At 35.5% G+C, this 15,394-nt stretch overlaps 1 protein-coding gene across 1 annotated transcript in view; it reads right to left on the bottom strand.

Annotated features, from left to right (window-relative positions):
* Positions 1–608: 608 nt before the first annotated feature.
* The window catches only part of SELENOI (selenoprotein I), a 53,122-nt gene continuing 38,336 nt past the window's right edge, over positions 609–15,394 (bottom strand). Inside the window, exons 7-10 of the mRNA XM_037813016.1 lie at positions 12,513–12,561; positions 10,956–11,136; positions 10,058–10,240; positions 609–7,117 (exon numbers count right to left, since the gene is read on the bottom strand). Coding sequence (XP_037668944.1) covers positions 7,052–7,117; positions 10,058–10,240; positions 10,956–11,136; positions 12,513–12,561 — 479 coding nt within the window. The 3' untranslated portion in view covers positions 609–7,051. The remainder of the gene's footprint in view (positions 7,118–10,057; positions 10,241–10,955; positions 11,137–12,512; positions 12,562–15,394) is intronic.

Raw genomic sequence — 15,394 nt, 5'->3', positions numbered from 1 at the left:
CAGCCAAGAACACTGGAAAATGCCCACTGCCAGAGCTGGGAAAAATCAATTCTGATGTAAAAAAAAAAAAAAAAAAAAAAGGGAAACATTCTCCACAGAAGCAATGTTGGAAATGGGAGTTATGGCTTACATACTATAGCTCAGGTGGGCTAAGGGGGGTGGAGGGAAGTTCATAGGATTTCATGGATTTAACCTGGAAACCTAACACCATACATAACACTCTTTCTATGGGAAAATGCATTTGAGTATGAAACAACATTATTATATACTAATTTAAATGCAATCCAGCTGTTGTGAGGACTACATATATTTCCCAGTACGCAGTTCTGGGAGAGTCAAGAGCAGTACATTATGGAAAGCAGTTATAGCCACCTGACTAGTACTCTGCTTTCTGAAACAAGTCACAGAATTCAGGAATACCCAGAAGCAAGTCAGCTATTTCTCAAAAAACAAAATAAAACAAACACTAATTTTGTTTGTTTTGCTCCAAAAATAAAAAAATCAATGATTCTCTGAGAGGAGTAGGTGGACACTATTTTTTTCCCATAGCTCCCTTCCCTTTTGTAACTACCAAGGAAAAAAAAACAAAAAAGACAATCTGAAAACAATTAAAAGGATTTAAAAATTTACTCTTTACTTTTATTACAATAAATATTTATCAATAGAATTAAACAATCTTAAATTAAAACCTACTGCATTACTTTTGGGTTTCACAGCAGCAGAAATAAACATAAATCCAGTTGAGAAGGCAAGGCTTCCAGAATCCAGTGACAAGAAACAGTCAAGTCTTGATTATCTGGGCCAACAACGGGGAACAGTAATACCGATAATGCAAAAATTACATTCAAAGGCATTATTGTACTCTAGCTGTACATCAAATTATCTGAGATTTCAAAATATTCCAGCTAAGAAATCTGAGCAAGTTGCAAAGCCCCATTTCCACAAGAACCAGAGTTCTCCCCCCATCAAGTCCATAAGCTGCCTTCTGGCTGGGAATGGGCCCATCATCATTCAGACCGGAAGTCTCAATCCAGGTGGGAACCAGCCTTCTTTCTCAAAAGCTGTCTTTCTGGCTCACACAATCCCTCGTGCAAGGGAAATGGAAAGTGATATATTTAAAGGGCCTTTCTTGGGGAATGAGATGAACTGGAAGTAGGAAAGACTGTGGCTCCAGACTAGGAAGAGGCTCCACAGAGTTATGGGCTACATGCAGATTAAGTCAACATGAAGAGACAGTCTAACAGGTTAATATTTTGTTGATAATCAAGCAGACTGCATGTATATATGAATACATCATCCATACATATGTAGAGAGAATATATGAATACATATTAAATATGCATATATACACACACACACCAAACATAACCAGATAAAATAAACAGTACATTATTTACTATGAACACAGCAAGTCCTGGACAGACCAACTACCAATCTGAACTATCTGAAAAGGAACATAAGATTTTATGCTCCTCTTCATTTTCCTCTCTAATATATTCTACTTGCAGCAAATATATTCCAGTTTCTCAAGTGGTGTTTTCTCTAGGTACCTGAGAAGGAATGAAACCATCCTCTTGTATAAGAATAACACAGAAAGCCAATTGCACCAAGACCAAGTAAAACAGCTCAATAATGGATTTGGCCAGGATTCCTGCCACCTACTCTTAGTCACAGGACATGAAAGCTGACTCAGGAAAGTATCAAGTTATTTTTCTACAATTGGCTACAAATTTAATCTATAATGTGTGGGAGGGGGCAGAAGGGCAGCAGGCAGTTATTCTTTGCCTCCTCCTTTACCCAGAAGAGGAAATGATACATTAATATATATATTGAAATTTGGAGTTTAATACTGAATTCTGCTTTCTCAACACATCTTGAAAAGAGCAAACCATTATATGTACATGTAGCTGGGTCTTTCTCCTGAAAGGCTGTTCTAATAGGACAAGTTATCTGAACAAAATAAATCACCTAAAATGTTAATATTGTGGGCAGTGGGCAGTCTCAATTAGTAGTTATTAAACTCCAACTCTGATACTGAATGATACCAGTAATTTAAACAGATATATAATGCAGATCTCACAAAATTAAAATAGGCTCCTCCTACACCTTGATTGTATAATCAAGCACTAACTAAACATGTTCCAGGTCAAGAAGTAATTCTTTAGATACTAAAAAGCACTTGTCAAAACATCTGCATTTAAAATTCACGGTCAATTGGGTATGTTTTAAGAAAAATCAATTAATTCTAAGTTTGTTACACATAGAAACTACACAAGAGAATACCTTACCCAAACCGACAAAAGGAGTCCACAGCATGTAGCCAGTCCTTGGGGCTTCAGTCCTGTCTCTAATTTCCGTGTAGCATTCAGGAGTTCTATGGCCATGATCTAAACAGCACCACTCTAATTTAAAACAGCTTTCTAAGAATGATTCTGACAAGAGTAAATCACTGTGAATAGTCTGTGGAAGACCAGAACAATCCTGTTGTATCCAAATGGATCTTCCTAGATATTCTAAAATCAGTCCATGTGCCACTTGCCAATTCTAGGAACCCAGGTTGTCTGACCAAATGCAATGCAACCCCCTCATTCAAGAGAGGGCCACAAATGGCAAAATTCCTTTTGCCACCCTAAATATTAACTCATTTAAGATATGTCTGAATCAAGACCAGACCCGCTGAAAAACAATACAGCTACATTACTATCCTTTGCATATTTGTTTATTGAAGAATGAAGCATATTACTGGCATGAAGGTCAAAAAGGAAGGTGACATTTATTTTGTACTATAGAAACAATGAAACGAACTAGCCAACAAATTCCCAAGACTCCACACTAGGAAGAAGTAAACATACTGTCACTTTCTCTGGAAAAGTTAAGATAACCATGTTTTATCATACACCCTAAAGTAACTGCCTGCCAATATGTCAGTCATTTGTACTACTGTCAAAGATGAAAACTAAAATATACAAATCACATGGGTTACATAATTAATAAAGGAAAGTCAGAAATTTACTTAAGCTTCCTAAAACGCACAGAGAATCACACTTTCAAGTATCACAGTGATTAAATACCATTTTACTGTTAAAACTGTCACTTTAAATATACATGTCAAAGTGCTTCAAATGCAGCATATGAGTTAAAATTCTTCCCAGAAGGTTCTAGTACTGGCAGCTAACTTAGTAAGGTTATTCACCCACAGGGTGCTTAAGAAAGGGCATGCTGCCTTATAAAAACGCCTTATAGAACAAAGAAAATTCTGGTCTGACTTCACAAATTTCCTATAGCATGCTCAATCAACTCCAGAACTGAGGTCAAGATGAGGGCCACTCTGAACACAGGAATTAACACAATCATAGATATCTGTATCTGTTTTTTTTTTGGCTTCTTTTGGGCCCCAAATTTACAAGTTCCAGCCCATCAGGGACTCTGTTCCCCCTGGCACTTTCCCAGTCCTTGACTAGTCGAGAGCTGCAAGGCGATGGAAGAGTTTTGAAGGTGGCAAGACCTAGGGTAACCAAGCCAGGCTTGATAGGGTCGCCTGTGTCCTAAGTGGTGGCTAACCAAGAGGAAACCCAGGTACAGAATCAAGAGGAAGAGTTACAAATAAGCTTCTAGTTAAAAATATCAAGTGGGAAAATTACCCTTTGACTCAAATACCTGTAGATTATCTTTTGATTCTCCATAAATTACAGTCAAAAGTCTGATTTAGAAAGCAAGGTACATTTCTTACCTACAAAATAAACTGATTCTTTGAAAACTGAACCCAGGAAACTTTCAAATTCATAGGGCACTGAGGTGGCTCCTTCTTCCCTTTTAAGTGAATACGATACCTGTGTGGACCTTTGTATACTGCCTCAGTGCCCAGGCTCCCAGTCATCATCCATACTCTTTCCAAATTCATTTAGAATCTGGACAACTCTAGACATACAACTCCCCTTCCCAATACCTCATTATTAGAATAAATGACAGGTTGGTAATAGAACTATAACATCTTAGACTACAATCAGCATTTAACTTTCTTTTTAAAATTGGAATTTTAAGTACTTTAAGCATCTTAATCCTGATGTTATTAAAATCATGATATTAAGATGCCAAAGATGACTATTTAGTTTTTTATTTGGAAGTTATTCATTCTTATTACCCTTGAGACTAAAATCCTTACTCTAAATCTATTACCTATTAGAGGAGGAATGACATTTTAACATGTGGGAATTTTAAACCGTGCACTGCGCTAAGATGGTATTATTAAAGGATTGTAAAACGCAGCATTAGCATACTCTATACAGGCCTTTCTGAATTTTCCTACCCAATGTCCCGCTGAAATAGAGGGGAATTATTTTCTGACAAGTCTGAAAGGATATCGTTCATACTTTCACATGAAAAAAGCAAAAAAAAACATGCGTTGCCTTTGGTCAGCAGAACGCCATGCAATCCTCTGGCCCAGCTAAGGCACTCTATTCTGAATCGCACAGAAAACACACAGGTGTGACCCACCATGCCACTGTCTCCAAAAGGCAGTGCAGAGTGCTGGGGAGAAAGGCTGGGGTGTGAACTCACCCCAAAAATATCACACATAAGAGGAAATATCTTTTATACACTGGAAATGTTCCAGTAATTGACTTGACATAAATATACAGGTCTATCTGTAATTACATCTTGCTTCAGTTGCTGTATCACACTAAACAACAAATGGGGGTTTCATGATGCACTTTCAAGATGGCAGACTAAAATAAGAGTCAAAATACATTAAAAAAAAAAAAAAGAGTACACTAAAGATTCACAAGTTCACAGTACTCTGAAACAGTTAATTGCTCAGTTTCACTTTTAACTTGTTGATGGCCACTTTTCTTTCATCTAACAACATTAATAAAACTGACTCCAGCATAATTCTCCACCACCATAGGGAAATATATCATAAAGTATAGGCACAAGATAATTTTCAAATAAATTTGATGCAACAGAAAAAGAGCAGAAACACACCTTGAGGTAAAACAGCCCCAAGATTACAGGACACGACCCATCACCCCTATGCCAAAAGAAAAGGATATTTTTACTATACTGTTCAAAGTTGAAGGAAGCCTGTGGTCCAAATTTGTCATTTTATAAATATTTATCAATTCTTTTCCTTAAAATACAGATTAATCTCATTAGTGTGTACAAAGTCAATAAAAGAGTAAAATAATTAGTTTAGAAACTTTAAAATAAAGCTTTTTTCCCACTCCAAATTAACACTATCAAGTTCAATTTTGCAGATGACAGAACAAGGTATACAAAAAATACAGTTACCTTCACTTAACTGGTTCATTCTTTCCCCTCCATGATAATAATTTATTAACAAACATGGAATCACTACGCCCTTTTTTCTGCATTAGTTTTTCTTCTATTTTCTCTGTTCATTTTTGTCTTAGAGAAAGTCACCAAATATACCTCAATCTTTACAAACAATTTTTAAAAATGTTTACAGAATCATGGGCTAGCTCCTTGACTCCTCTTTTCTAACATCCTGGATGACAATGATTTGAACTTACAAATTTAAAAAATGAAATATCAATTACATAGTTATTATCACAAAGCAGCAGACTGAAAGTCAACAAAGGAATATTCTACAATTAAGTTTAACAATGGTCACATTCATAGATAAATAACGGTTATGAATTTAATTACATATCAACATAGCGGTGCCTATTTTATCCAAGTGCAACCTGTCCAAAAAAAAAGGGTTTAAGATACACTCTTCATTCAAGCACAAACTTCATTCAGTGGAATATAAAAGAAAATGTGCAAGTAAATTTTTCACCACCACCAAGCTAAAATGGAGACAAAATTAAAAAGAAATAAAATATCCACATTCATGAAAAGAAGTGACCTATAAAGCTACCACATTAAAGTCAAAGGGATTTTTATGTTTCTCAGTAAATTATAAAAATTATTCCAAGATATACTAAAGGGAGTGCATACTCAGAAAAGTACATATATCAAAAATTTCCTTCAAGTTGGGGAAGACAGAATTTCTCTCTGCTTTATCCTGTATGGAATTTAAAAAACAGTGCCCACTCCCCGCAACCCTCACACCCTGACAAAAAAGTGAGGAAGGAAGGGCAAATTGAATCAGAAAACTATTTTTGGTCACAAAATTCCTAACTCCAAATTAATGTTCCCTTTGAAGGTACTTTATCTGCATTCCTTACAAGTAATTATCACAAGACTGGGACTGTCACAGGCATTCATATAGTCATGGTTCTCAAGCACCAAATCTCAGCAACCTGCAACCGAGGGGAAAAATGCCATGTTCAAACAATGAACCACGCTAATGGGTGAGGGATAATCACAACCCATTCTCTACTAAGTTTCAATATGATATTTTTCTTTAAAAGAAAAACTATTTATCAAGATCTGTTTCAAAACAAAAGAGAGCCAGAATATTAGAGAATCCAAATGTATGTATTAGCTCTCTTAGTACGTGAGAACAAAAAGCATTTCCATGGGAAAGAGAAACCAGTATTTGGCAAGTGTATTAGGGTTCTGTAATTATTTGGCATTTCTTGCTGAAGGTGACTTGCTCTCTCTTTTCCCTATGTTAGATCTGGGCTACCAATAGCTTCCACAGCTAAAGACCTATTATTATAAAGTACCAAATATGAAAACATATTGTGTTTTTCTGAATGTTATCAGTGTTCCTAAGAGAACTTCTGGGTTTTAAAAAATAAAAACAAAGCATTTTTAACTTGATAGGAACCAAAACAACATGGACTCATGGAGCGAAAATCAATAGGAACATTTTGCTATTCCGATGTACGGTATGTGTAACCAAAAAGCCACATGGTTTTATAAAAATATATATAATAAAATAAACTGGAAGTAAGTAAGCCCCAAACTTCACAAGTTCAGATCATGCTCCATTCCTGGTGTCCAAGTGCCATACACTGAGTCCCCACGCCTGTCAGGCAGATTAGTTTAGTTCACTGGTGATGGATGAAATATTTACAAGCATCTTATGTACAGTACTTCTTTCTGGAGATTACAGGCCAATTTTTTTCTCTTCTTCTCCTAGTCAATCTGAGTTTGGTTTCCTCAATGAGAAAGGGTAAATCTGAAAATGGCTGCTCAGCTGCTTTACCTATAGAAAATAAGAACACGAGGCAGTGACAAATATGTACCTAATCATTTTTTAAAAGTATGCAGAATTTACCCCTTGGAGATAATTTACTGACATGGAAAAAATGGTCAACAATAATGAAGAGGTTTTTCTAGATCAGGATAATTATGGAGCTACCCGGCTAAATGCAAATATTAGAACTAACTCTGGAACAGTGAGGACTTGAACCCAGGTCTGCCTAACTCCAAAATCTAGTCTCTCCAAAGCCCTCCTGACCACACAGAATTACATTTAAATCTATGGAAAAATTATAGGATTAGCTGAGACTAATCTAGTAGATCAAATAAAGAGATTTATAGTTATTCTCAATATTTAGGTTCTCATAGTATTTATAGGTAATTCTTCCTAATCCTAATGAAATAATATAAAACTAGATCTGTGAATTTGGGAGATTAAATAAGCCATATTAGTTAGGGTATCCCTTTCTGGGTAAGCAAGAATTTAGTAATGTTCCAGTTATTAAATGTCATTTATTTGATACTTTGTGTTTTTTTAGTTATATTTCAGTACTTCAAATGAATATTTTACGTAGGCTTAGCAAGCTTTACCTGCTGATCAGAAGTTGCAGAAGTGGTAAAACAGCACAAAGACAGATAATAAAGATACTCTTAGAATTTTTTTCTCTTAGTTTGTACTTATTTTCTAGATTGTTAACAATGAAGATGTACTGCCTTTGTAATTTAAAAAGAAAAGCGTGTTTTGTTGGTCTGGTGTTACATGGTCTTCTGAAGAAATGCATCTTAAGGGTTACAGTTAATTAAAGCAATTACACAAGACATTGGCAATTCTATTCTACTTCATGCATATGAGCAATGAAAATAAGATAAAGGCCTAGGAGTGTTACTATCAAGCACAGAATGTTAAATTTGCACAAATGAAAACATAAATGATTATGTCTTACATTACAATTCATCAGACTTATGACAGACCTTTTACCAAAACATTTCTTTCATTCTGTTCTGACAAATGAGGGCTACTTCGGGGAGAAACACTAAGTGAACAAAGTCTGAGTTCAGCAAATATGCAAGGTATAAAGTTGTTATCAAGCAAGACAGGTGCTCCCCATTTCAAACATAAGGACAAATATATAAAAGTAAAGATTTTTTGTTTCTCAAACTGACTCACAGTAGGGTTGCTTTAAAAACAAGCATACCAAAGAAAATTATTTTAACAGCCATAAAAATGTGAACACCCTTTTACACAATCCCATTCTTATGAGATTATCCTTGGGGGTGTGGGGGAATGGGTGGGATGAAAGAAAGAAGTATCACTCCAGATTGTTTGTTCCAACATTATTAATAACTGTGAAAATTTGGAAACAATCTAAATGATTAAAATAACTGGGTTATGATTAAGTAAATTGGGTAATTATTCAATAATCTCCTTGATGGAATATTATGCGGCAATTATAAATCTTAATTGTGAGACCATGTTAAAAGAATTAGAACAGAATGTCAAGTGGGAGTGGAAGAAAACTGAAAACTGCATTTTCATTTTAATATATCTATCTTAGTTCATTTTTCTTGAAACTAGTCTCTTATTTTAGAAGAAAATGTTAAAATTTGTAGAATAGCTTTTTTTTTTTTAATTCAGTTTTATTGAAATACATTCGCACACCATACAATCATCCATGGTATACAATCCACTGTCCACAATATGATAGCACAGTTATGTGTTCATCACCACAATCTATCTCTGAACATTTTCCTTACATCAGAAAGAACCAGAACAAGGATAAAAAATAAAAGTGAAAAAAGAACACCCAAATCATCCCCCCATCCCACCCCATTTGTCCTTTAGTTTTTATCCCCATTTTTCTACTCATCCATACACTAGATAAAGGGGGTGTGATCCACAAGGTCTTCACAATCACACTGTCACCCCTTGTAATCTACATTATTACATAATTGTCTTCAGGAGTCCAGACTGCTGGGTTGGAGTTTGGTAGTTTCAGGTATTTACTTCTAGCTATTCCAATACATTAAAACCTAAGACGTGTTATCTATATAGTGCATAAGAATGTCCACCAGAGTGACCTCTCGACTCCATTTGAAATCTCTCAGCCACTGAAACTATTTCGTCTCATTTTGCATCCCCCTTTTGGTCAAGAAGATACTCTCAGTCCCACGAGGCTAGGTCCACATTCATCCCCGGGAGTCATATTCTGCATTGCCAGGGAGACTTACAACCCTGGGAGTCGGGTCCCACGTAGGGGGTTGGCAGCAAGTTCACCTGTCGAGATGGCTCAGTTAGAGAGAGAGAGGGCCACATCTGAGCAACAAAGAGGTACTCAGGGGGAGACTCTTAGGCACAATGTAGAATAGCTTTTAAATCCATTCTCTTCTATATTTCCACTTATCTTGTTTATAATATCTCCTGATAAGGGCTCAAGAATAGTATTGATGAAATAAAACCTCAAATAATGCAAAAGTATCCCGTTAGACTAAAGTTCTAACCTCCCTTCCTACATCACTTACAAATTTCAATTTTAGTTTCTTTGCGAATTACGTTAATGAGCAATAAAAACAAACCTAAAGCCAGAGAAGCAAGTGAAGAAACAGATAATCAACAAGTGGGACTATCTGGCCCCATATAATTATGAGCACAAAAGAGTCTACAATTCTATTCACCAAGAAAACCATTTACACTTTTACCAATTTAAAAACAAGAATTAATTTCTCATAATAATTATCCTACTTTAAAATCATTTGTGGTTACTACAATATATTTATTAGAGAAATAACATCTGAAATTATTCACTGGATTTTATCCAAAATTTAGAACCTATCTCCAAATCCTTCCAGCTACCATATTAAGCAACTTTCTTTTCAAAATTTCTATCACCTCCTTTCCACTACTTTTAAGAACCAAAAGGAATCTACTCTGTTCTTAATTACTTACCACTTGTACTCCATAATGGATGTGGGCCAGAGTAAAAGCAGTTGTTAATGTATGTAGGAGAACGCTCTCGATGTGTGGGGCTACTCTGAAGTTCACCACCACAACAACCAAGAACAGTGGAACGAGAAACCAATTCAAAGTTGGACACCGGGTACTGCTCATTTGACAAACAATCAGCCGGCACTTGAAGTAAGTAAAAAAAAAAAAAAGAAAATGAAATTACAAAGTAATAAAATGATATTACAAAGTTATAAAAGTAGTCATTCCAACCTTTAAGACTCATTCAAGCATTTGAGCCAACACATTTCTAAGTTCAGTAATTCTCAACTGCTCAACTGCCTGCCCAACTACAGCCCTGCTCCCTCCCCAAACCTATCCTCCCTCCTTCCTGTCTGCTCTCTAACTGGGTCATAAAATGGAGAAGGGTGTTTTGTTTTGTTTTTAATATATGCTATATTTATTACAAAGTTTTTAATACAGTTTAAAAATCAGTTGATTAAAAATAATGTGTGTGTGAATTTTCTCTCTCAAAAATCTCTTGCAAACTCCCTAAACTGACCATTAGGTTTGCAGCCATTTCAATTACACTGTTAATAATATTTAGCCTCTGAAGGGAATCAATAATTTATTCCATGAATTGTTCAGCAGTCAACTAAAACAAAAAATTTAAGAATGCCAAGATTCCAAAATACTACTACAATCTCTACATCTTACTGACTTCAAGGAGCAAAATAAAACAAAATCATTTTCAGTATGTTCTGTCTTTGAAGTTATAAATTATTTCAAATTTCTTTAAATGAAAATCTGCTATCCTACTACTATCTAAGATTTCTCAAATTACAAAATTCGGTCATATATCCCTTATATACATTATGACTTTTGAAAGAAACAATCTTACTGTGATGCTGGCAAAGGCTGTCCCAACCATAAAGTAGAAGACTCTAGGATGTATCTCTAAAATATCTGAAGGTGAAAGAAGGATCCATGCTGTAGACAAAATGAATAGCAAACATGGAGAAAAGAGGGGAACCGTAGCTTCGTAGACAGAATTGTGTTTCAAGGTGTTATTTTTATAGCTTCTGGAAAAAAAAAAATCAAGTGATACAAAGAACATTATTACATATAAAACTTACATTGTATAGTACTTTGTAGTTTTCAAATTACTTTTCCATTTATTCTCTCATTTTATACTCAAAATAGTCCTATGGCATTGGCAAAACCAGAATCATAAACCCCATTTTACAGACAGGGAAGGTAAGGATGAGAGAGTTAGTGCAACTTGCTACCAGGACGAGGACTGAAGACTTCTGACCACTTAAGTTATAACTTTTTTTCCCTCTACACCCAAACTATCAATTGTTATGTTAGGAATGTAAAGATGAATAAAACTTGGTCTTTTGTCTGCAAGATTATATTCTAATAGGGAAAATAAGACGAACACAAAATACCAGAAGAGTATCTCATAGGTACTACTGAGATACAAAGTGACACAGAACTAGAGTGAGAAATAACTCACATTAAATACTTTGAACTTAAAGTCACCATACTGGGATAATCCTATGTATGTTTGCTTATCTGACTTAAGCCCCAAATTGAGTCCTGGTTCTGGCACTGATTATATGGCCTTGGATAAGATGTTGCCCAATCAGGAATTCATAAGATGAAGAGGAAATGACTCAGATAATCCCCAAGGCCCTTACGGTTTGAATTTTTACGGCGTCTGGGAAAGACTGCTAGGGACGTTAAACAGGGAACATCCATAGAGTTGGGCTTGACATGATGCATAGAGTTGGGCTTGACATGATGGGCAAGATTCTGCACAACAGATTTGAGAGCTGAAGGAGAAAGTGGCAAGCACAAGAAAGTGTTTCAAGTAGAGGAAACAATGGGAGCAAATTTACTGAAAGGAGAAAGAACAAAATATATTCAGGACACAATAAGTAAATTCAGTGTGGCTAAGCAAAAGTGGGGAAGTGTTGGAGATCAGAGAAATGAACAATCCCTTCCCCCCAAAGCAGGACTTTCTATATGGTGCTAATTGGAAGAGTCAGCATAAGGTCCAGAGTTTGGTCCTAAATCATACAAGTTCAGAAATTTTATTTTATGAACATGCTAACTAAACTTACAGATAATCAATTCATAAAACAACATGTGACCATACTGATATCCTGGTGGAAAGATTCACTCACAAAAAAATGACATATTAGAAGACTGTTTGGTAAGCCGAAAACTGTAACAAAAGAACTACTGTCATTTGTGCTACAGTTGTATCGACTATACTGGCCAACCATAGAATTATCCTAAAACTCACTTTTATATATATATAGGTTTCATATATATATATAGGTTTCATGCCCTTTTCAAAATGTCCAGACTCCAAAAGGAAAAATGATCCTTAAATTAATCTAAATAACAATTTCTAATTTCTTTTCCAATTAAAAAACAAACTACTCACCTGAAAAAATTTAATAAACTCATTGGTAAAGTCACACATAGTGCACAACCTAAAGGAAAGAATATTTAAATTATCATGAATTCTTATTCAAGAAGGATCATAAAAATTGAATACATACAAAATATGCAATATTTAATAGACTCATTTTTCAGGTTCAAATTTACTTCTGTAATGAAAGTAAATACTTTTCTGAACAACATTTATACCTGAAGAGTGACAATACAGTATGGAGACTCAGAGCACAGATTCCAGAAACCAGACTGGGCTTGAATCTTGGTTGAGCCACATAATGATCATGTGACTTTAGGCACCCTAACCTTTTGGTGCCTGTTTCCTCTTTTATAAAACAGAAGCAATCCCATAAGGCTTTGAAAATTAAATAAGCTATTGTACATAAAGACATCTAAAATAGTGCCTGGCACACAGGAACTACACAGTAAGTGTGAGTGACTGGAAGATGGGGGATGGGTAATGCACCCTGCTGCTTCCTGTTTATACTTAACATTTTTATCTCCCCAGCATGTTCAAGTCCACTCCCACCCCCACCAGTTCTCTCTCCTTAAACCTAAAAACAGGAATAAACTTCCCAAGAAACCCTAACCATTGGTTCTGCTGCCCTCACTACCTAATACCCTACTCTTCTATTTCCTCTCACCCACCTAACTTTTCTGTTGCCTTGAATTCCACAGCACTCTTTTATTCATTCTGTCCTCTCAACTCTGCAGAAATTATGCTCTTCAAAGTTACCAAGCTCTTCTATCAAATTCATTCTTTTTTCTCATTCCTTGACTTCTAAGCAAGATGCCTTTGTTGAATATCCACTGACTGCAATTCTGTCCTCCCTTTACCTTTGTGATTTCATTCTCCCAATGTTGCTGTTAACCATTCAACTATTTCACTTTGTGTCCTTTATTGAAACTCTGCCTCCTGCATATTCCTAACTGGGTGTTCCCCTGGCTTATACTCTCCCTCAGATAATGAATGAATCTTCTCTTAGATTAACTCTAAGAATCCTGCAGATGACTTCAGTGCCTAGCAATGTCCCCTTGGGCAAATGAGATTCTACAGCTGTACGATGAGGATGGATTAAATGATAGTCTAGTGTCTTATGCATCTTTAAAATTCTCTGATTCTATGATTTATAAACATGGAACCTGATCTCTGTCTCTTTCAAACTCCAAATCAATACATCTGGCAACTTTCTGGGTACTTCATTTGGATGTATCATTGTCACTCAACATATTAGCCCTAATTTGCCTACTCCTGACTCCCAGTAACTGTACTTGGGTAGGGGGCATCATTGCAGCTATGACCTTAAGAGTCAAAGGTAGAAAACCATTCCTTCAACGCAATTCCTAAGACGTACAGCTAAAAACAGATGAAAAGACTGGAATCCAACAAATAGAAATCTTATCTCAAAAGAAGAATTACTCTGCTAATCCAAACCCAACCAAAACGAAGTGCTCCAAGTCGGAAAATCTTAGAGCAAAAGAGAAAAGACAAGCAGATAACCTCAATGTCCTCAGAAATTTTTAGCAGCTAAGTTACTTCATATCAAGCTGGGAAGCACTAGAGGGGAAAAACGCTAAATGAATTAACCTACAACTACTTGTAGCCCTGAGGTGTTGAAAACAGGCTGAGACAAACTTGTGAAAGTTTTTCTTATTCCTCTGTTTTGTTTGAAATGTTTTAAGTTTTTGATAAAGTTAAAAAAAAAAAATTTGGTACCAAAAAGATTTTTAAGGCCTAAAGTCTTAAAATTGCTGTATCTAAGCTAGAGTAAACACAAAGAAAGCTTGGGCTCTGTATGGGTTGCCAAAGAGAAATAATACATTCTTCAACTCCTCTAAACATTACTCAATGTACTTAAAGTACTGTCTGTTCAGAGCACTTAATTGTGAATTTAAATACTTAACTATTCAACTCTACATTCCAAGTATGTAATAATAGTGACAATAGAACCTGCACATACATATGTAGACTGGTTTTTGGTACTGCCATAACTGAAGGCCCAGACTTCACAATATAAGAAACATAATAACTTCAGAAAAAGCAGTAGTATCCATTAAAAAAAGGCTTGAATGGAGTAGGATACAATCAAAGGATAACATGATCAAAATAAATATTTTGGTTCCTCACATTTCCAGGCATATTTATTAAATAGGAGCTTCAATCAAAACCACCAGGAACAAATAAATACCTTATGGAAAGTGAAAAGGTAAACAACAAACAAGGGGGGAATTTTAATTTTTGTCAAGATAAAGGATTAATATGCTAACATAGAAAGAGCTCCTAAAAAGAAACAGCCAACAATCCTACAGAAAAAAAAAAATGGGCTAGAGATAAAAGTATTCAGAAAAGGAAATACAAATGGCTCTTAAACACTAGAAGAGTTCATTCGTAAGAGAAATGCAAATTAAAACTATACCTATATACCTATTTCTCACCTATCAGATTAGCAAAAATCCAAGTCTGACAATATAATTTGTTGGTGAAACTGTAAATAAACAAGCACTTTTCACACACTGCCGGAAGTAATGCAAAATCATACCACCCCCATGGAGGAGAATATGGGAATATTTAGCTAAAGTGCATACATTTATCCTTCTCTAGCAATTTTGCTTCTAGGGATCACTCCCCAAAATACCCTGGCAAAAATATGAAAATACATATGTACAAGCCTATTCATTCACTGCAGCAATATGTATAACAGCAAAAGACTGGAAATAACCACAACGTCCATTATGGACATTCAACCGAGGGACTGGTTGAATAAACTGTAGCCCACCCTCACAACTAAGTATGAGGCAGCTGCAGTATGAGGAAGACCCTAAATACCACTAGGGAGCCATCTCCAGGATATACCAGTAAATGAAAAAATG

The sequence above is a fragment of the Choloepus didactylus genome, chromosome 20, assembly GCF_015220235.1.
Source record: "Choloepus didactylus isolate mChoDid1 chromosome 20, mChoDid1.pri, whole genome shotgun sequence".
Classification (NCBI taxonomy): domain Eukaryota; kingdom Metazoa; phylum Chordata; class Mammalia; order Pilosa; family Megalonychidae; genus Choloepus; species Choloepus didactylus.
The sequence above is the reverse complement of the archived record's forward strand: the minus strand, read 5'-3'. Positions and strand labels throughout refer to the sequence as shown.